Raw genomic sequence first — 23622 nt, forward strand, 5'->3', positions numbered from 1 at the left:
TTTACAACACATTACTGCTGCATCAGTTGATGTAACATTAACCTGTAGGGCTTCTGCCTCCTGTATCCACTCCCTAGCCCTGATAATGGAGTCTTGCAGTTGGAGACAGTTGGGCAGGTAAGCCTGGATACTATTTACTTCCAGCAGCACTGCCTCCAGCATTTCTAAATTTTGGTGAGGTCTAGTTAGGACAAATTAGGGAAAACAAAAAACACTTCACTTAATAAATGGCACAGAATGGAGTATCCATCTATTAATGCACATGACACTTGTCATTTTCACTCCTTTTAAATGACACATCTTTATGTCTTGATATGGGCAGGGTTGTTATATGATGGTGGTTCTCAAAACGGGGTTGGAGCACCCCTGAAGCAGAGCCATGAAGCTTAGCCAGAGGGTCCATAAGTGGTGGAAGCCACACCCCACTCTTATCAAAGCTATTTAATATACACTGCAACCCCACTATATAATGAACTCTTACTATGAACTGTTTGTGTCCCCTGCCTTTAATGACGAGTCGGAGTCCAATTTTAAAAACAAACAAACAAACAACAACAACAACAAAAAAAACTCTGAGCCATGTGCTCCTCTCCCCCACCACCTAGAGACAAACAATAAGTAATAAAGTCCACAGTCCAGTTAACAATACATGTTAACGCCATAAAACGAAGGCTTAACTAGCTTAGATCTTGCTCACTAAATTATTGAGAATGGTGATCAAAGGATCTATAAAAAGGATGAAATGACTGCTGACATCAGTGCAACACTTAAATGAACTGAATGGTGAAGATTTAGAAACCATCACGACTCAGTGGGTGGACACTGACAACTGTACACTGGTAGCCTCAGTCATTTCCATAACAGACGAAGAAATCAGTTTGTGATCCTTTAATTCAGTCAATGAACTACAATAGTGACTCAAGAAGGATAAATTTGTGATCAGGAGAATGTGCCTAAAATTAAAGCAGCCCAGGGTTACAAGTTTCTTCGGCAAGTAAAACTGATGCGACACCAATATTGTACTTTTACTAACTGAAAGTTTACAATATTCGCATTATTTACAATATTGTGTCGTGTGCGCGCAGCGGCTCGCCCCGAACTGATACTCACATGCACACCACACAAGCTCATGAGGACTAATTGCTGTGCAATCACAGCGCACTTATAAGTATTCTGAAAACACACAGACTTTGAAGTATACACGGTATACCTTATGTCTCTGTATTGTCCCTTCTGGTGTTGACTTATTTGGATTGTGTCTTTCATTCTTGCCTCGGCTATTCTGTTTGTGCCTCACATGACCCTTGCTTGTCTCATCACTCTGCTTTCACATTTGCCGCTTTTCCACTACAAACGCGGCTGAGCCGTGCCGTGCTGAGTCGAGCTGAGTCGAGCTGAGCGGGGCTGTTGGAGTTGCATTTCGACTACAACCGCGCTGAACCGTGCTGGCTGGAAGTGGGTGGACACATTGGGTGGAGTTAGCGAAAGTGGGTGGACGTCACGTGATGTCATTAAGCAGCGCAAACAGTGACATCAGTGAGCTTTTAAGCGGTAGTCTCACGACCCGAATAGTAAAGAATAAACATGGAGGACATGGAGTCGTTAGTGTTGCTGGTCTTGGTGCTGTGGCTTGTTGTCACCGACAACGCCAACAGATACTGGCAAGAGCGTATAGATGAGGCGAGGCGCATAAGGCTTCAGAAATTCTCGTAATTCGTAATTATTCTTCTTCCGGGTTTGCGGTGTTTACAGATCCCAGCGTGCTCGCGGGGCGTGTGTGGGCATGTGAGGACACTCCTCCTCACCAATCAGTGCACAGGGGAGTGTCCGCTCATGCCCCCAGCCTCACTCGGCACGGTTTGGCTCGCTTCAGCCCCACTCCAAAACGGTGCGAGTTTTAGGGGCTAAGCAGGGCTGAAGCGAGCCGAGTCGTGCTGTTTTTTGGTAGTCGAAACGCGAGCCGTGTCAGGCTGAAGTGAGCTGAAGTGAGCTGAAAAAGGGTAGTGGAAAAGGGCCAATTATGTTTGGATCTATTTGCCTGATTGTTTGCAAACACTTTCTGAAATTATAGCCATCTAACCGCCTCCTTTACGTGACAGAAAAGCATGACTCATTTCCTTTACTTTGTAAATATGTAGGTGAATAATAATTTAATAATAATTTGCTTATAGTGCACAAATTAACATGAAATAAGATAAAATGCATGCAAATTGAATTAAAATGAATTAAGCATAAACATAAAACAAGACCAACTGTATTTAATTTATGTAAGAGTGAGTAGTGTGACAAGTGGGTCCATTTCAGTATTATGAACTTTTCGGACATCCTCCAAGGAGTTTGTTGTAGCAGGGTTGCAGTGAATACACTGCACTGAGTCCAGCAACTGAATGGATTTAATCCAAACCTCGAGAACTCAAAACAAGTAGTTCTATAAATAATGTAATGTAATCTTGGGCATCAGAAGAAAATGTTTGAATAAACAGCCAAAATACTTTATAGATATTTAAACAAACAATGTGCCTAAAATTTGAATAGTAGGATTACATTCACAGTTAGGCTACGTTTACATTACGTCGAATCAGCGGATCATCAGATTAACGTTCTTAAAATGATTCGCGTTTACACTAAAACCGTTAGCCGTGCACACAGCAACACCAATACGCGGATACGCTCGGCTCCGCAGGCATCCTGCGCTCCAAATCACTCCACCCTGAACAGCGAGTGCCCTCTGGAGGGTGCGCACTCCGGCCCTGCGCAGCTCACAGAGTGCGCGAGTGAAGTGAACAAGCCACGATTCGGGACTGAGCCGCTGTGTGTGTGATCCCAGCGCATATCACTTATTACTTGCAAGTGGAAGGATGGCAAGCCTAAAGACAATCATAACTACACAATGGGCAGTATTTGCATCAGTATTTGCAGTATTTTCATACTTTTATACTCTTTAATGAAAGGTGATACAAGGCGGAAGTCCGCGCCGTTTTTCAGCAGTCGCGTCACATGACCAACGCCAGCGAATCAGGAAGGTGGATGTCACAGTGACGTTGTCCAATGAGACGCCAGCTAGAGCTCAGCACAGCGTATTCGCGTATTCTGAATGTTTACACAGCACCGGAGCTGATACGATCTAGATTGAATACGTGGACGCTGGCGGATTCCCGTTTCCCCGCTTTTCCAGGGGGGTTAATGTAAACGGACAGTGCATCCGCGAAGAAAACGAGACAGATACGGTCTAGTGTAAACGTAGCCTTAGAGAGCTCCCTAGTTAGTGTATGTGTGTGTGTGGTAGGGGGTTGCAATGCAGCTGCACTGCTCAATGGTATAAGGGCACAATATGTTGATCCTGTTAATTCTACCAGAAAGCAACTTTGAATTCCAAATACAAGCTCAACACATTTCATCTTAGGGTCAATGAACAATTCATTTGGTTTGTAGGTGAAATTCTGCTCTTAACATATACAGACTTGATGGAGTCCAGTGAGATTGCATACATGTCAATTCTATTTGATCACTCACACTTCTCACTACAAAGCTACAAAGGGTTATTGACAGACTGGGCCAATTTCTGTGCCTGAACCTCTACATGAGGGATTAACTAACATGAACAAGCATTTTCAGGCATGTCAGCTCCATGTTTCTGGCTGTCTGTTGTCTGTCTGCTGCTGTTAATGTACTATGTATTAAAAACAACCAGCACTGGAGACAGGAATAAAGAACTGATCTACCGAATCTACCATTGCTCAACCAATGGAAATAAGTTTGATGCATTTGAGAGACAGCATGGCCAAAGAAATTCAGAAATATATAAAAGAGAAATAAAACAATCAATCCATTAGGTAATTAGTGATTAACTCAAGGATAAATAAATACAAAAACAAAAGGTCACACAAATGTCACAATTTAGATTCCAAATTTCTTTATTTTCACAAATGCGACAGCTTAGGCTACTCTGACTGAGCAAATATTGCCAGTATCAGTACAACTGGGTATCATAGTACTGAGACAGCAACAGAATCAAATGTAGCCTGTGTCTGAATAGTTTGTGTTTTAGGCCTTTTACTTCATGCAATTCGTGTGCCAAAATATAGTCATTTATGTACGAGTTTCTACTGATGTGGGTTTATGGCAGTTTCCTCCCTTTTCTCAATGATGTACACAAATGCTGCTGGAGTAATAGATTTCCCTAATGCAAAACCTGTGCTTCATGCATCTAAAATGTACGCTATTGTAGAAGATCAAACATAGAACCTAACCTGGCCATTAGCATGCTGTGTGCCTTCTCCTCACAGTGCTCACACACAGTAAGCAGTTCTTGCAAGTGAGCCATGGTTCTCTCCACACAGGCGTGAGGCTCCAGACCCACGCCTTGGTCAATCAGTTTCCTCATGCGTTCCAGGCTGAGGCTGGTAGGCTCTTTGCTGGCCTGTTGTACTGCCTCAACCCATCGTGCCTGCTCCAGGCGCTGCCTGAGTACATCGAGCTCTGGCAACTCTACCTCTAGCCCAGAGCCTTCATCCAGCACAGCTTGCAGGGCTGAGGAGCTGGGCATCTCTATGGCCAGGAGCTCTGAACTCTGTTCTTGGAACTGTCTGACACGGTTAAGCAGAGCCTGTGGAATGCAGGAAAGAGCAGATATGAGATAATCTAATAAATTAAGATATAGTAAACATTCTTTCTGGAACATTTTTTAAATCTCAGTAATTTAGGAACATCAGAAAATGGGGTTACATGTTCAGTACCTTAAGAAAAGGGGCCTGTCTAATGGTGCAGGGCAGGTCATATAGTTGCTGTACAAATAACCTCAACTCTTCTACAGTGAGATGTTTCTGAGATTTCCCGCCACCTGAGCGATACCTACATAAAGTTCAAATGGAACAAAACTGAGCAATAATAATTTAGCCATGAATGCAGCCTGTGAAAAATATGTAAAAATGAATCATTGGTTCATAAATGGTACAGAATAAACTCTACTAGGCCAAAGAAAAAGGAAATGATTTCAGAGTAAGCAAACAGGAAAATTTATTTAAAATAGGCCATTGTCAGGTGACAAAAACCAAGTTGCCATGGTAACAGCCACCAGTGACAAAGACTTGTTCATTTATTGATTTAATTCATGCAAGTTATAATAAGGACACTAGTATTACCACATGCAAATATAAATTAATTTTAATGCATGTTAGGTGATGGGACTCACTGAAACTGGTGAACAGACAAGGTTGCTGACCTGTGCTAGTGGCCATTTTGTATACGTACATACACGCGCGCGCACCCACCCTCCCTCCCCCTCTCTCACACACACACCTAAAAAAAATTAGCATATCGTGAAAATTTTTTTGTAATTTGATTTAAAAAGAAACTTTTATATTGTATATTCATTGCATGTAAAGTGAAATATTTCAAGCCTTTTTAAAATTTTATGGCTTATAGCTCATGAAAATCAGGAATCCAGTGTCTCAAATTATTAGAATATTTCCTAAGAGCGATCAAAAAAGGATTTACAATACAATAATGCCCAACTTCTGAAAGGTATGTTCATTTATACACTCAGTATTTGGTTGAGGGTCCTTTACCATGAATTACTGCATCAATGCAGCATGGCATGGAGGTGATCAGCCTGTGGCAGCACTGCTGATGTGATTTTGAAGCCCAGGTTGCTTTGATGGCAGACTTCAGCTCATCTGCATTTTTTGGTTGGGTGTTTCTCATCTTCCTCTTGACAATACCCCATAGATTCTCTACGGGCTTCAGCTCAGGTGAGTTGGCTGGCCAATCAGGCACAGTAATATTATGGTCAGCAAACCATTTGGTAGTAGATTTAGCACTGTGGGCAGGTACCAAGTCCTGCTGGCAAAGGAATTCAGCATCTCCCTAAAAGCTTGTCAGCAGATGGAAGCATGAAGTGCTGTAAAATCTCCTGACAGACAGCTGCGTTGACTTTGGTTTGGAAAGTGGAGCAACACCAGCAGATGACATGGCACCCCAAATCATCACAGATTTAGTCCGGTTCCTTATTATCAAATTTTGACTTTAGTGGGAAGTTTTTGGGGATTATGTAAATTATACATTTTTGGAAAGGTTATTATATAAGGAGTCAGAAAATCAATGTTGGCATTTTTTCAGATGCCTCTGTGGCGGCCATATTGAACTTTTAAAAATGGCCGCCTTAAAAGTTTAATTTGTGATATCTCGGCTTCTGAAAAAGCTAGAATGTTGATTTTAACTGCTAAACCCACATTTTCAGGGTCAGGGAATCAAATGGTGCAAGGTACACTTCACCATATTAACCCTTTAATGCATGAATAGGTAAAAAAATGACACTGTGTGGTTGTTTTCTTGCAATATCTTTGTGATGAAAAGATGAAAGATGAAAAGATTTCATATTCCAGCTTTCCTTCAAAAAATTAAGTTTTTTTTAAATCACTCATTTAATATTCATTGGGGGAATGACTACAAAGTCATGCACATTGCAAGCCTATTGGAATGGTTGCTGAGAGTAATCCACACAAAGTAGTTCCTGTTGAAAGATTTTGTTTACAGTGATGTTTTGAGCTGCTCTTCATCAGGCTTGCTATAGCCTATAAGAAGCGTCATCAAGAGCATTGTTTTACAGAGGAACACATGCACAGTATGTATGTTAATTTTACCTTTGAAAATGTGTTATACATTTCAACAACATTTATACATATAGGCTATGGCTACAGCTAACTAAGCAAGCTAATATTACTGTATGATGTGTCATTTGCTCTTCAGACTCCTGATATCCTGATATAGTTGTTGTGAAATACACAATATATAACATATTTCAGTACATTAGCTGTATCATTTCTCAAGAATATGTTTAAAGAGCATCTGGTACATGCATAGTAAGTAGCCTATTATCTTAACTTTAGCTCAGTGTTTTATATTTCAACAACATACATTTATGACTGCTGCTAACAGGTCACTAAGATTACTGTACAGTAGACTATGTGTCATTGTCATACAGTTTATTTTTTTCCGTACAAATTGGCCTATGATATAGTTAAAAACTAGGCTACTGAATGTAGCCAACATTCACATTTATTATGTTGAGAGCATGTGTTCTCATGTATCATCAAATTGTCTTTTTGTAGTTAGATAATAAGGCTAGCTTGATAATATTTTGTGTCTTTGCAGGTGCTAGGCATGAGTGACAAGTCTCAAGATGCACTATGTCAAGATGAGGAAACCATTAACTGGTTGCAATGCATTTTATGCCAGTCTGGTGATAAAAAGAAAGGAGTCCTGATTCAAAACCCTAGATTAGCATCCTACGGGCACATTCTTGAGGTGGTTCAAGAGAGGGCCAGTTTGAACGATGGGGCATATGTCCAAGTACAAAGGCGACTGCAGAACTGCACACCAGAAACATTGCGCACAGAGAGGGTAGTCTGGCATCGCTCCTGTTACTCAAGTGCAACTAACAAGACTGAAATACAACGTGCAAGAGACCGCAACGCACATGCTTTAGCTACAGGACACTACAATGCCATGCAGCTTGGACGGCGCAGAAGCACAGAAACAGCTGAACCAGACCCCTCAATATCTGGTTCTCCGTTGCCATTCACATGATCCCATACAAATCCACTGGATAAGGCAGAGTGCATCTTCTGCCAAAAGGACGATGGCCAGCCACTGTACCAGATCAGGACTGAAAATGCTGGTAAAGATCTTAAAGATGCTGTGGAAAGGTCCCATAATGATGCACTGAAAACAAGGCTGAACACCTGCATTTCACCTGGTGATGCACATGCAGAGCTAAGGACTTAGCCTGTACTGACATGTGTCAGTGCAGCAGCCAGTGCCAGAACGATGACGATTCCCAAGCCATGATGTATGAAAGCGATGATGATGATGTATAGAAACAGACTAATTAAAAAGGATGGATATACCGTGGTCTAAATGTGCATGTCGACGTCCAACATTCAAGTTTTGTGTTAGCTAATTTTAAACTGTTCAATAAAAGGTTCTCTGAGTTATCTGACCAACTACTTACAATGAGTATAGTGTGTTTTAACCATATTGTGTATTGCAATGGGATGATGAAAAAAAAAACATGGTTTTGTAGTAAAATGGAATATGGAAAGTAAACAACTTATTATAATGAAATAGCAAGAAAACAACCAGTGTCATTTTTTACCTATTCATGCATTAAAGGGTTAATATGGTGAAGTGTACCTTGCACCATTTGATTCCCTGACCCTAAAAATGTGGGTTTAGCAGTTAAAATCAACATTCCAGCCTTTTCAGAAGCCAAGATATCACAAATTAAAGTTTTACGGCGGCCATTTTTAAAAGTTCAATATGGCCGCCATAGAGACATGAAAAAATGCCAACATTGATTTTCTGACTCCTTATATAATAACCTTTCCAAAAATGTATAATTTACATAATCCCCAAAAAATTCCCACTAAAACATATATGGAACCGGACTAATTGTGAAAACTTCACACTGGACTTCAAAACACCTTGGATTCTGTGCCTCTCCACTCTTCCTCCAGACTCTAGAACCTTGATTTTCAAATGAAATGCAAAACTTTCATCTGAAAAGAGGACTTTGGACCACTAAGCAACAGTCCAGTTCTTTCTCTTCTTAGCCCAGGTAAGGCACTTCTGACGATGTCTCTAGTTCAGGAGTGGCTTGATATTAGGAATGTGACAATTGTAGCCCCTTTCCTGAAGACATCGGTGCGTGGTGGCTCTTGATGCACCAACACCAGCCTCAGCCCACTCCTTGTGAAGTGCTCCCAAGTTCTTGAATCAACTTTTCTTGACAATCCGCTCAAGGCTGCGGTCACCCCTGTTGATTGTGCACCTTTTCCAGCCAGCCTTTTGAGCAATGACCTTCTGTGGTTTACCCTCCTTGTGGAGGGTGGCGATTGTCTCCTGGACAACCGTCAAGTCAGCATTCTTCCTCATGATTGTGGTTGCGTGTACCGAGCTAGATTGAGAGATACATGGTATTTATTGTTTTACTCAAACTCTAAATAAAATATTCTAATATTTTGAGATATTGGATTTCTGATTTTCATGAACTATAACCCATAATCATCAAAATTAAAACAAAAAAAGGCTTGAAATATCTCACTTCATGTGTAATGATTATACAATATATGAAAGTTTACCTTTTTAAATTAAATTACAAAAAAACCTTTCATGATGTTCTAATGCGCGTGTGTGTGTGTGTGTGTGTGTGTGTGTGTGTGTGTGTGTGTGAGAGAGAGTGTGAGAGAGAGAGAGAGAGAGAGAGAGAGAGAGAGAGAGTGTGTGTGAGTTGTGCATGTCATGTGATTAGTGAGGATTTTGTTTGTTTATTTAATTTATTGCCATTTTAGCATCTGTGGCTATTTTATGGCCAAAGGTGGTCAAACAAACAAATAATTTAAACAAGTTTTTTTTTTCTCTCTCAATACAAGTTAGAAAGTTTAAAACTTTTAAAGGTGGGACCTTAGAAAAGATGTTTACAGCATTATCTTCTTTATAAAACTGCTGCCTTTTAATTCTCAGGACAGAACATAATAAAATGTGCTTAACTGATAAAGGCCTGTTGCAAAAATGACAGTGGAAGTTCACCTCCAGTCAACAACAAAAAACCAAAAAACCATGTGAGTCTAGAATATCCAATTCTACATCTAGTATAGACTACTTGATCGTGTCTAGATGAAAAATAAAATATTAGTGTGGCAGCGGGGGTGTGGTCAAGCGCCGGTCTGTGACAGGAGGGTGGAGCCAGGGAAGGTGAGTGGCAGAATCGCGACACCTGAGGATAATTAACCTGTGTTTGTGTGTGTGTTTTCCCAGTAACCGCTCCCTATTTAAGGAGGCAGAGAGAGAGGAGAGGGAGCGCAACCCGGGACCAGACAAGTGTGTGTGTGTGTGTACGGGGATATTCACAGCTACCCGTTGGTGTCGGTCCACATACATTTCAGAGGGGAAAAAAATCGATAGTGAAGGCGGCGGTTAATCCTCGCCTTACCCACTCTTTGATCTTGGGGACTGATTGGCCGGGATTTCGGGGTTTAATGGCACGCCTAGTAAAGAGTGGGTCCTGCCAGTTGACAGGGGAGGGTCCCGGGGTCGCTTTGGCTGGAGCTGCGGTCGCAGAGCCGTCTACGTCATCTCCGCGACAGAGTGAGGAGCCACCGGCCCCTCCTCTTTCTATTGGGGAATCCCTCACGGATTTCCCACTGGAACAATCGCGAGACGAGACTCTGCGACACGCGTTTGACCAAGTGAGAGTAATCGATGGTCAGACGCTCCAGCCGAACACCACCCCGTCCTTCCCCTATTTTTCCATTTTGAAGAATAGGTTATACCGAGTGACGCAGGACACTCAGACGAAAGAGCGAGTCACCCAATTGTTAATTCCAAAGAGCCGCTGGGAATTGGTATTCCAGGCGGCTCACTTTAATCCCATGGCTGGACACCTCGGGCAGGATAAGACACTCCCCGGATAATTGCCCGATTCTATTGGCCGGGGATTCGCGGCGACGTCCGTAAGTGGTGTACGGCGTGCCGCGAATGCCAGTTAGTAAATCCAGCGGCCATTCCAAAAGCGCCCTTGCGCCCCCTACCATTAATCGAGACCCCGTTCGAAAGAATTGGGATGGATCTCGTCGGGCCATTAGATCGGTCAACACGAGGGTACCGCTTTATATTGGTTCTGGTGGACTATGCAACGCGATACCCGGAAGCGGTGCCTCTTCGCAATATCTCAGCATGCAGTATTGTGGAGGCCCTCTTCCACGTCATCTCCCGGGTTGGAATCCCAAAAGAGATTCTGACTGACCAAGGCACCTCGTTTATGTCACGGACACTGAGCGAACTGTATGGGCTACTGGGTATTAAGCCGATCCGCACCAGCCGATCACCCACAGACGGACGGTTTAGTTGAACGGTTCAATTGCACCCTCAAGAACATTATCAAAAAATTCGTAAGTGAGGACGCACGTAACTGGGATAAGTGGCTCGAACCCTTGTTGTTTGCAGTGCGAGAGGTCCCCCAAGCCTCCACGGGGTTCTCCCCGTTTGAATTATTATATGGGCGTAAGCCGCGCGGCATCTTAGATGTTCTGCGGGAAAATTGGGAGGAGGGACCTTCACAGAGCAAAAACGAAATTCAGTACGTTATGGATCTGCGCGCAAAACTCCACACGCTCACCCACCTAACTCAGGAGAATTTGTGGCAGGCCCAGGAATGGCAAGCCCGCCTGTACAACAAGGGCACGCGCCTTAGAGAGTTCACTCCGGGAGATAAGGTACTCGTCCTGTTGCCCACGTCGAGCTCCAAATTAATCGCCAAGTGGCAAGGACCCTTTGAGGTCACACGGCGAGTCGGGGACGTCGACTATGAGGTTAGGCGAACGGACAGGGAGGGGGCGCTACAGATCTACCACCTCAATCTGCTGAAACTCTGGAACGAGGAGGTCCTCGTGGCGTTGGTGTCGGTAGTTCCGGAGAAGGCGGAGCTGGGGCCGGAGGTCCAAAAAGGGTCATTGGCATCACGTACCTCTCCGGTCCCCTGTGGAGACCACCTCTCCCCGACCCAACTCACGGAGGTTGCCCAGTTGCAGGCTGAGTTTTCGGATGTGTTCTCGCCCCTGCCCGGTCGCACTAACCTCATAGAACACCACATAGAGACGCCCCCGGGGGTGGTAGTGCGGAGCCGTCCTTATAGATTACCCGAACACAAAAAAAAGGTGGTTCGGGAAGAACTTCAGGCCATGCTCGAAATGGGCATCGTCGAGGAGTCCCACAGTGACTGGAGCAGCCCGGTGGTCTTGGTTCCCAAGGCCGACGGCTCGGTCCGGTTCTGTGTGGACTATAGAAAAGTCAACGCGGTGTCTAAATTCGACGCGTACCCAATGCCTCGTATTGATGAGCTGCTCGATCGATTAGGCACGGCTCGCTTTTACTCGACACTGGATTTGACGAAGGGATATTGGCAGATCCCCTTGACTCCATTATCCCCGGAAAAAAACGGCCTTTTCCACACCATTCGGCTTACACCAGTTCGTCACACTTCCTTTTGGGCTGTTTGGGGCGCCCGCTACGTTTCAGTGGCTGATGGACCGGGTCCTCCGGCCCCACGCCACCTATGCGGCCGCTTACCTAGATGATATCATCATTTATAGTAATGATTGGCAGCGGCACCTACAACACCTGAGGGCCGTCCTTAGATCGCTGAGGCGGGCGGGACTCACTGCCAACCCGAAGAAGTGTGCGATTGGGCGGGTGGAAGTACGGTATCTGGGCTTCCACTTGGGCAACGGGCAGGTGCGTCCCCGAATTAATAAGACAGCAGCGATTGCGGCCTGCCCGAGGCCCAAGACCAAAAAGGGGGTGAGGCAGTTCCTGGGGCTGGCTGGCTACTAACATAGGTTTATACCTAATTATTCGGACGTCACCAGCCCGCTGACTGACCTCACTAAAAAGGGGGCGCCAGATTCGGTCCAGTGGACGGAGCAGTGCCAGCGGGCTTTCTCTGAGGTAAAGGCTGCACTGTGTGGGGGGCCACTTTTACACTCCCCTGACTTCTCTCTCCCTTTTGTGTTGCAGACCGATGCGTCGGACAGAGGGCTGGGGGCAGTTTTGTCCCAGCAGGTGGAGGGGGAGGACCGCCCGGTCCTGTACATCAGCCGGAAGCTGTCAGTGCGTGAGGGGCGCTACAGCACAATTGAAAAAGAGTGCCTGGCGATTAAGTGGGCGGTCCTCGCCCTCCGTTACTACCTGCTGGGGCGCTCTTTCACTCTCTGTTCGGACCACGCGCCCCTCCAGTGGCTCCACCGCATGAAGGATGCCAACACGCGGATCACCCGTTGGTATCTGGCACTCCAACCCTTCAACTTCAAGGTGGTCCACAGGCCGGGGGCGCAGATGGTCGTGGCAGACTTCCTCTCCCGTCGGGGGGGAGGAGTCGGCTGTGGGCCAGACGAGCGCCCGGCCTGAGTCGGGCGGTGGGGGTATGTGGCAGTGGGGGCGTGGTCAAGCGCCGGTCTGTGACAGGAGGGTGGAGCCACGGAAGGTGAGTGGCAGAATCGCGACACCTGAGGATAATTAACCTGTGTTTGTGTGTGTGTTTTCCCAGTAACCGCTCCCTATTTAAGGAGGCAGAGAGAGAGGAGAGGGAGCGCAACCCGGGACCAGACAAGTGTGTGTGTATGGAAATATTTAGACTGAAAAGTTGTGAAAATAAATAGATTTATCTGCCTCCAAGCATTGTCCTGCCGTCCTCTGTGCTCCACCCACACTCGATACGCGCTACAATTAGTCTCTTCTTAACAGTGTGACATATTTCATATAATTTGTTATTAAGACATTCATCCCATTCAGACTGCCATTTATCAGAGATATAAGAACACAATACAGGTTTAATATCTGAGGCAGGGATTTGGCATTCGGTAACTTCTTCACTCAAGGCTCTTTTGGCAGCACTGTCTGCAATTAGTGAGGAAGAGTGAGCTTTTTTCTTTGAAATAATGTACTGTATTTGAAGCCAGAAGTATACAGAGCTGGTCTGTCTCTACCTGGTCTGTCTCTTTCCATTGAGTAGCTGCTGGGCCATTAAGGCACTCTTTTCTGCATCCTGAAGAGTCTGCCGTAAATGGAGTAGCAGATCCGTCTCAGGATAAATCATCTTGTCTGCTTTCACAATCAGTGCACGAAGTTCCTCCAAATCTGGTGGGATAACAAACGATAATCTTAACAGAATATTCCTCATCACACAAAAAGGAAGGACTGTCTCCTTGCTATAGTTGATAAATTAGGACTCTTACCACTTTTATTTTCTTGGTCTGCCTTTAAAATTTTGTTAACTTTACAAGCCCAGTCACTGTATGACTCAGCATGTGCTGTCAAAGTCTTGAACATCTGATTCAACATGCCCAAGGTGTACTTATAACTGCAAGGCCATGAAAAAAAGAGAGACTCTCGATCACAATTCGGAGGCACAATTCTGTTTAAAAAACTTAATTAAATCAAATGACAATATTAAAAGGGCAATGGATCACAGTACTACATTTAAATATATAGAGACCCACTTCAGCATATAATGGTTAGGGGTACAGGAGCAGAAGTCCTGGAGGTGATGTAAACACACAAGCTGGCCAGGGCTGCAGGGACAAGTGATGGCAGAGAGGTAACAGGTTGTCCTGCATTTATAACACTGCCTCTCCTCATCTGGCTGCTCATCATAGTCCACCTGTTGAGAGTGCCACACACCCTAAGGAAAGGAATGAAACATCAATATCAATTAGCAATGAAGAGGAAAAAAATGCATATAAAAACAGAAAAAGTTGGATAATTGGTAAACAAACGATTTTGTCTGTAAAAAAGTGTTTCACAGATGGCTAAATATCCATGTTATCAAGCACTATACTGGCTGGAGGCTTTTTAACAATGGTGACAGTATCTGCAAACCATGTTCTGAAATGTACAGATTGAAATTGAAAAGTTACAGTTTTAAATGTGGCAAAATTATTATAAAAATGAACCAAGACAGTAATATTGAAAAACTACCATGTCTCACCAGCTTGTAGGCTTTTTCTCGCAGCTCTTTCTCCTCCTGAATCATAACACTCATGTCCCTCTGTATGGCACAGACCAGCTCCAGTGCTAAGCTGTCTGCTTTGGCTGCAATATTACAGACCATCTCATCATGGGAGAAAACACAGTATCTGTTTAATGAGCGATAATGCTCTATACACTGTCGACCAAGTGGCATCTGAAACAAAACACATTTTATCACTATAGGGAGACAGTACATAAAACTTGATACATTATATACCAACTATATTCGATGTGCAGCAGTATTGCTTACTTAAAAAAAAAAAAAAACTAATTCATTCATTGATAAGAGGTGTTTACCCAGTCTACTGTGCAGAAGTTAACAGCCTCTGCAAAGTTAAAGCCCTGATTGAACCCACTGTGATACGCTCTGGGGAAGGTGATGACAAACTCACCAGCACACTGGTTTGTGCGGTAAATCTAAAAAAAACAAAACAAAAACAAAACAAAAACTCATTTGTGAAATCACAAGATGACAAATTTCTTGCATTCAAACCACTGTATATAGTAGACAACATGACCGGACTGAAGACAAAAGTCAAAATCTGTTGTGATTACAATACAATTTCTAACATCACCTATATCTGTATAAGTGAACAGAGCAAGGAGTCAAACATTTCACATTACATGTTTCAATTTACTGCCAGCTGAAGCACTTGTATTGTGGTTTTGGGGGTTCATTTTACAAGAGGGCTTACTAAAATATCCTGCACAAAGTGAGTCAAGATTGAGTCCAAACGAAAGCAAGACCAAGTCAAGATTGAGATCAAAAACACCCCAGTCAGACTTAGGGGTGGTAGGGGCACCTGGATTTCAACCATTGTAGGGACCCTATACATACACCATAACTTGAATCTACAAGTGCTTCAATTTGCAAGAAGCAAGGCTAGTGTAACAAAACAGCAGCTACAATTTAAAAACAAACAAACAAACAAAAAAAACCCCAAAACCACACAGCAACAATTCATTGACCAGGGGTGGGTTTCCCAAAAGCATCGTAGCACAAAGATCATTGTTAAATGGTAGAGTGAGCAGCACTCTCTCCTAGTTAAGATGCTCTTAGTGTTAAGAGGCTTTTGGGAAACCCACCCCAGATAGAGACCGAGAGGCAGTCAACACTTAAGGACAGAAACTAAAGCAGAAAATCTGAATGACAGATTAGAAACAGACAGAGATGCATGCAGTGGAAAATTTTGTAGTGGAAAAGTTACAATCCATAGCCACAACAAAACAAGAATTGAGCAAATTATCTATCAAGATGGTGTGTGTGTGCGCGCGCGCGCGCACGCACGCACACAAACATACAAATTAGATTTAGAATTTAGGTCACTCTCATACATTATATACATGTATATATTAATTTTTGTATCTCTAAGTAATTTAACAATTATTCACTGAAGGCAAAGTGAATAATCGGTCAATAATAACCGAGATGAAGTTGAGGTTATTATTCACCGAGTCTGAGGTGGATAATTGTTTTAGTATAAATACACAGGTGGTTATTTCAAAAAAATTAAAAATCGTATTTAAAAAAATCATTTATTTTAAACTTCAAAAGTGTCATGCAAATGTAAGAACAGCGTGGCGCAGGGTTGTCACACTTGGGCCCTGTCCACACGGCAATGGATTCAGGTGACTTCGATACAATTGCTTATCGTTTAGGCCTGGCGTCCACACGGCACCGGCGTTTTGGGTGCCCAAAACGCAATCTTTTTGAGAACGGGTTCCAGAGTGGAAAGATCTGGCAACGTTGCCATTGCGAAGTCGTCTGGATGAGTAGAACGGATTTGTTTATGATGACGTCACAACCACATGACTGAGTGCTTCACGCCGGGTAGAAGTGTAATGAACTCGATGTGAGTTGTCAACAAATCCTATAATTTGGTTCATGAAACGCGCTTACAAAATATTTTCACTGTGAATATTTATTGTGTAATGGTGCAAAGTGAGAGAGAAAGAAAATAGCCCCTAGGGCAGAGTCAATCCCGCCAGCAAAAATAGGGAAAAAAAGGAGCGATCTCGCCTCTTCAGATGTTGGTTTAAGTCCTACAATACATTCCTCAAAAAGGGCGTAGAACAACAAATTAATCCATCAACGTGTAGCATTCAATTTTTTCCGGACCATTAAAGACGCCGCCTTCCGCGTAGAATCATACGTCATCCTCGCCGCCATATTGGATAGGTCAAAGCGGAGAATAAAAGATGCCTCATTCATGTGCTGTGTTTAACTGTACTAACAGGTTTACCGTCCAAACGAGATCACATGCCTACAATACATTCCTCAAAAAGGGCGTAGAACAACAAATTAATCCATCAACGTGTAGCATTCAATTTATTCCGGACCATTAAAGACGCCGCCTTCCGCGTAGAATCATACGTCATCCTCGCCGCCATATTGGATAGGTCAAAGCGGAGAATAAAGATGCCTCATTCATGTGCTGCGTTTAACTGTACTAACAGGTTTACTGTCTAAACGAGATCACATGGGATTACCTTTCACAGGTGAGACTGGAAAAATACTTTTCATTGTATTTGGTCATTATAATGTAATTTTACGAACAGATTTTTCTGACTTTGTGGCTAATATGAAGTCTCACGCATAATAGTTTATGCGCATGCGTCCTTACTACTTCTATTGTTCTGGTGTCTCCGAAGGGACCGTCTTACAGCGCCCCTAGAGGTGTGGCATGTGTATTGCATTGTTTTCAGCAAGCGTTGCGTTGTCATATGGACCTGATATTTTACTGATCGTTGCCCATTTGGACGCGATATATTTTTAAATAACATCTCGTTGCCGTTGTTGTGTGGATGTAGCCTTATCTGTGCCGACTCGGATAAAGTACTTTGTTTTGAAATAAATAGATAAAAATAAATCACAATTCCACCTTACCTTTGAGTAGTTTTACATCAAACTTCATAGCAACTTTAGTGCTTTTAGGAACAGCATTTTCTTTCATAATTTGTAATTCTTCCTCACTTACAGTGACAAAGCGATTGGCTGCTAGCTTGCCGAGTTGCTTGAGGTGATTATATAGTCCAAATTTCTCGACCAATCAGCGTGCGTGATTTTCTATAATCACCTATGTATTTACACTAATAATTTTAACAGTAGCTCCAAAATGTCCTAATTATTTTCAACTGGGAAAAAAAAAAAAAAATCAGCTAATCAATGTGTCAGTGTGGCCAGTACTTGATTCCAGTGGTTTGCATTTCACAACTCCTATGTGGCAAGATCCTACTGAAATCATGGTGTTGCTAATGTCAGACAGTTTTCTGCTGGAATTTAGTTACAAACTACTAGTTCAGATGCTCAGAGAGAAATAATGGTTTACCAACTTTGAATTAGGGTTTCCTGAATTAAACAGGCGTAGTTGATTCTTCTCGCAAGGTTACATTCAAATCATGTAATCTTATGATTGTTTATCAAACAGCTACATAATAGCCATACCACACACTCAAATATGAATTAACAGACAACAGCTGAATCCATGGAAGAAAACCTCCTATAAAGCTAGTATGAGGGCTTCTTTTCTTCCTTTTTGAGCTCCACTATCATATTTTCTGTTGTCCAACGTTATGATAATTAGCCAGCAGGGATGAGACAGAAGATTATAAAATCGAAACAATGAAACATTCATTGAGCTCGACATCTACTTACACACTAGGCAGCAGAAGCAGAGGTAGCAACGTACAGAGCACCAAGTTTACGAATGAGAACAAAACTGTCTCAAAACATGCTTAATAGTCCAAAAAGTGAACCTAATCAGAATATGAACTTAAAAAATTACAAAAAATACTGAAACAGCCGGTAGTCCACTACTACACAACATTTTCACACCATAGTCAACCGAAGAGCAGTTACCGTAAACTGCCATTATGTGCACTCTAGTTTCTAATGCAGCTGGCTTGATTGTTCTCTGAAAACATTGGTTCAAATCAGGGTTTGTATACTATGGTTAATGCAAGTCATTCTTGTGTCTAAAAACGATTTAGAAGCATGTTATGGGTTGCGCTGGCATAACCAGAAATGAACTCTGACTGGATGGAATATACAAAATAAAATTATGTTTTGCTGATCTGTACAATTAAATAAGGCTGACATACTTGTGCATTTCAGGTGGATGTCAGACAGTAGTAGGAACTAAAGTCAAAACCCTGCATTACTGTAACCCATGTTTCCACCCATTTTCAAAAGTCAAACCAATAAATGATCAACAAACAAGCAAATCAAAGCATCTGTCAGTTTAGAAATGAAATTAGACAAGCCAGCAATATTTAGACTACTGGATTGAAAATGTAAATTCACAGGTCTGTGCTACAGCCCAGGTTAGCCATGCTGGAAAGAAATTACTTCATCAATCTTTGTTAAAGACAAAATAAATTATTTTGCTGAACTCTTGGACGACACTAAGACCCCGTCCACACGTAGCCGGGTATCTGCTAAATCGAAGATATTTTTCTACGTTTTGGCCTGTCATCCACATGAAAACACATCAAAAACGAATATTTAAAAAAACTCCGGGCAAAGTGAAGATTTTTGAAAACTCCGTGTATGCCTTTTCGTGTAGACAGAGATAACCGGAGTTTTGCGTTTTCGAACGTCACAATCTGCGCCAAAAAAATGACAACAAATCTGCCCTGACGTCAAACGTGCGACCTTTGTTTACTGCAGAAGCCAGATTAAGCATGGACTTAAGCTAGCCGCACACCACGGCGATCCACGCGGTACCGAACCGACCCATTTCAGAGCCGACTCCCGACAGGGCACGCACATATCCCCCGACTGTTGACGAGTGCAGTCGCGATTGAAGCGACACGTGACAACTTAATAGCTTTGTGATTGGCTATTGGATATAGTTACTGTTAAATCCAACACTTGAAGATGCTACAGGCTGAACTACAAATGACACAACATGGAATATGTAGCGCACTATCTAGGCTGCATGAGCTATTATTCCCAACCTTAAATAGTGCACTTATATAGGGGAGTTAAAGCGATTTGGAATTCAGCCACACAACTTGAGCAGAGTGGCTTTCCAGCCCACTGTGTCTATGGATAAAGCTTCAGTCTATGGAATTACAGTATATACCTGCATTAGGTGCTACCAACACGTATTTCTCGCGCTAGAAATTGTGTTTAATGTTGTCACGTGTTATATGCGAAAGATATGATTGGCTATTGCTAGCGACTCTCGCCGATCAGTCTGGCTCCCGATTAGTTTTTCGAATCGGCTGTGAGATGAGTCGGTACCATTGAAAACTAGTCTTTACGCCTGACTCGCGACTTCAGTTGGCTCGGTACGCTGAAAATCGGCGTAGTGTGCGGCTAGCTAAAGAGTAATGGATCGGAGTAGTGCCTTGAAAGCGTTAATTATTGTGCAGGTGCTATTTACATGTTTAATTTTAGAAGCCCAACTACTGCTCCAAGAGCACAGGCGATGTGATTAGGGGGTAGGATTTGGGGAAATAGCCATCTACAGGTTTGGAATGCTTATGAATGTGATTGAAAACGCAGATGTTCGGTTATGTGTGGAAGGGATTTTTTTCGAAGACGAGGTGGTGTGGATAAAACATTTTTATAAACGGAGGGGGGGAAAATGTTCGGTTTTAAAAATACCCGGCTACGTGTGTACATGGCCTAAGACCACTTTAGCACAACCAACTACTATGACACTAGAAATTTTTTAAATGGAAAAAATTGTTTGGGCATCAGGCAGACTCATCTACTGTGATGCACAAAAACGTGCAATAAATTGAAATGTCCAGGTTGTTTGTTCAGTTATCCCACCGAAAGGGGGCATCAAGACGCAGTAGATCGTAATAACTCTGGTTCTTTATTCCTTTTCAATTCAAGTTTAGTTCCACGTTTTCTTTAGTGGTTTCACACTTTCATTAGCTGAATTCAAGTTCATTTCCACATTTCTTTAGTTGAATTCAAGGTTTAGTTCCACAATCTTTAGGTTATTAACCTATAAACACAAGAGGCCATAAGGCCATGATGTAAGTGAAAGCCAAGTCCACTAAACAACAACATCAGAGTACACGAACATATATAGCAATAGGCTAAAGATGAAAATATGTACCCAGAATTATAAATATTACAGTTAAATGTAAATCGCATTATACTACATGTCTATAATGTCAACATATTAATCAGTAAACGCACATTTAACTGAATAAGGAAAAGGCCACAATACAACAACAGCCTTGCTCTTTAACCACACAAGTTTAGCATTGCAAATAAACCACATAGCATAGCAGAGTTAGCACAGCAGAGCAGTTAGCAATGTAAATAAACAGCATAGCACAGTTAGCACAACATAGCAGTTAGCAACATAACACATAGCCATAACATTCAACATTGCATTAAACCATTTGTGTTACTAAACATCATAGCCATTACCAGCAAGTTTAACACTATATTTACACACTACATTTACACAAGACAAGCCCACAAATAATACTTATCCGCGCAACCAAGAGCACAAAGCCATAAATGCAATTATCAGTAAACTAATTATCAACGCAAACGTCGGATCAAATCAGATACCGCGACCAGCGCCAAGCTTACAAACAGTGGATTTCACCCAGTGGACTAAAACAGTGGATTAAGGCCAAAAGTACAATTTAAAACCGCAGCTTGAATGAATGGAGAGATGACTTACCAGTGGTGTACTGCTGTCTCGATGGAACGCCATCCTAAAACTTTGGATCTCGCGCTGGTTTAACGCGCATGTGCAGCTCCAATTGGATGCCAAATCGGCAGCTTCAGATCGCATTGGCTCGCGTCACAACATTTAAATTTGCCCTACACACCAACCAGGTAAGACATCTCTCTCGCTCATTTTGCTCTCGCACCGTGAGCAAAACAAAACATTGTTCATTCAATATACAAAACATGGCAGGGTAAACAAATGCAAGTTGACAGCAAGCATACAAAAAGGTAACAGTAGGCATATCGGGTGAAAATTCAAATTAAATCCAAATTGCTTGAAACTGCTCTCACTGAATTCAGAACTGAATGCTAAACATAATGCTTTTTACAGAATTAAAATGTTCATCCATTTTTGAGATATTACAAATCGAAGATTGAAAAAAAAACGGCTTAAAAGGTAGACTGCCTTTCAGATTTTTCAAGTGTAGGTCATAAAAAGAATTTTCCGACACCCAATTATTTTTGTTTAGTGGACCAAAAGCTATTGAATTTGAAATCACAGACTTCCAATTTTATTATTATTTTTTAATAGAACAATTAATGACTTTAGGGCCACATGGCCCTAAATTCGCCGCTATTTTTTTCCTGCTTCAACATGACCTGACTGAAGATACTACGCCATGCATCACATGGTGGGCTTTCCTTGTTCACGCAAGGAATTGTGGGATACAAATTTGAAGCAGGAGAGAAAAATGGAGGATGAGAGTGTGTGAATGAAACATGAAAGACCAACTACAGTAACGGAAAGTGAGAAGAAAAGACGTTATGTTGCGAAGGAAAGGAAATGCAGGAACAAACTAATAAATATCGGCAGTCAGCAAGCACCTTGGTGTGATCAGCTGTTCGTTTAGCAACAGAATAATGTAACTGTCAGTGCATGGTCAAGGTAAATCTGTAGATGGCAGTAATGTAACACTGTGGATGCCAGCTGCCGTAAAACCCAAAAGAAGGGTGGTGGTGGTAAAACCTGCCCATGGCACACACGGACTTCCTCTGTCTGCTTGACTGCACGAAGCGAGCGATTTCATGCACATTATTTGCTAGGGAATCCCCTCAAATTAAATAACTTCCCAGCCACAGAATGGCCTGATATTTTGAGATATATTACAGAAATAAAACATATAAAATCACAATGACCAAATTTCAGCGGGAACTAAATTTCACCAATTTTATGAAATTGAAAGGCCGTCAAGCCTTAATTTTTTAGAAAACTGACGTAAGATTATGTATTAGGATAACATGGTCTAAAATGGGCCTAATTAATGAATGAGAAAACGTTTTTTCTTAAAAAGGTCCCATGGCATGAAATTTTCACTTTCTGAGGTTTTTTAACATTAAAATGAGTTCCTCTGACCTTCTTAAGTCACCCCAGTGGCTAGAAATTTCATAATGTGTAAACCAAACTATGCCCAATATTTGAGAATGGCACGTCAAAACGGCGCGTTGAGAAGCTCTTCCCTTGCCGACGTCAGCAAGGGAGATGATCCCCACGCCCCCCCGGATTCCCACCCACCGTATGGATTGCCCGCCCAGTTGTAGTGAGTAGACCATAGAGGACACAACATGGCACCACCTAAGCGAGCGAAACATGGAAGCTGTGCTGTACATGGATGTGACAACACAGAAAGGAGTCTGTTTTTACTGCCGACGGGAGAGCCCCTGAAGACGCAGTGGCTTAATTTTATTTACTTCAATAATACGCCGTCGAGTCTACCCAAGATGGTGTATGTTTGTCGGAAGCATTTTACTGATGAATGTTTCCACAACTTGGGACAGTACCAGGCAGGTTTTGCACATCAACTGTTACTGAAGCCTGTGCCTGTGCCAAGCATCCCTGCCGCATCAGCCTCAAACACCGAACAAGTAAGTGTATAACTGGTCGTTTTGCCGTGTTTTAAAATCGGTGCGTTAGCCTAGCAATGGCTACATTAGCTGTGCAGCTAACCGCTTCCTGCAGTTAGCCAGGTACTCTGCGCTACAAAACCAAAAAGCATGCAGCATGCTCTGTTAAACTGAGTTTAGTCTGGAAATTGACTGTAACTTATGAGCTTATGTTTTGCCGTGTTTTAAAATCGGTGCGTTAGCCTTGCAATGGCTACATTAGCTGTGCAGCTAACCGCTTCCTGCAGTTAGCCAGGTACTCTGCGCTACAAAACCAAAAAGCATGCAGCATGCTCTGTTAAACTGAGTTTACTCTGGAAATTGACTAACTTATGAGCTTATGTTTTGCCGTGTTTTAAAATCGGTGCATTAGCCTAGCAATGAAAAATATTACCTCTCCAATTTCTTTATATGTTGTAGGCAACATGTTGGGCTACAATTTTCAG

General features: G+C 42.6%; 1 protein-coding gene across 3 annotated transcripts in view; it reads right to left on the reverse strand.

Moving 5' to 3' along the window:
• Positions 1 to 23622, reverse strand: part of kdm5ba (lysine demethylase 5Ba) — an 80668-nt gene that overhangs the window by 8466 nt on the left and 48580 nt on the right. For all 3 annotated transcript variants that reach the window (XM_060909970.1, XM_060909971.1, XM_060909969.1), the window contains 8 exons: positions 14881 to 15000; positions 14543 to 14737; positions 14055 to 14236; positions 13791 to 13915; positions 13542 to 13692; positions 4737 to 4851; positions 4251 to 4606; positions 43 to 181 (listed from right to left, as the gene is read on the reverse strand). In XM_060909970.1, the coding sequence (XP_060765953.1) occupies positions 43 to 181; positions 4251 to 4606; positions 4737 to 4851; positions 13542 to 13692; positions 13791 to 13915; positions 14055 to 14236; positions 14543 to 14737; positions 14881 to 15000 (1383 nt within the window). The remainder of the gene's footprint in view (positions 1 to 42; positions 182 to 4250; positions 4607 to 4736; positions 4852 to 13541; positions 13693 to 13790; positions 13916 to 14054; positions 14237 to 14542; positions 14738 to 14880; positions 15001 to 23622) is intronic.

The sequence above is a fragment of the Neoarius graeffei genome, chromosome 26 (genome assembly GCF_027579695.1).
Source record: "Neoarius graeffei isolate fNeoGra1 chromosome 26, fNeoGra1.pri, whole genome shotgun sequence".
Classification (NCBI taxonomy): domain Eukaryota; kingdom Metazoa; phylum Chordata; class Actinopteri; order Siluriformes; family Ariidae; genus Neoarius; species Neoarius graeffei.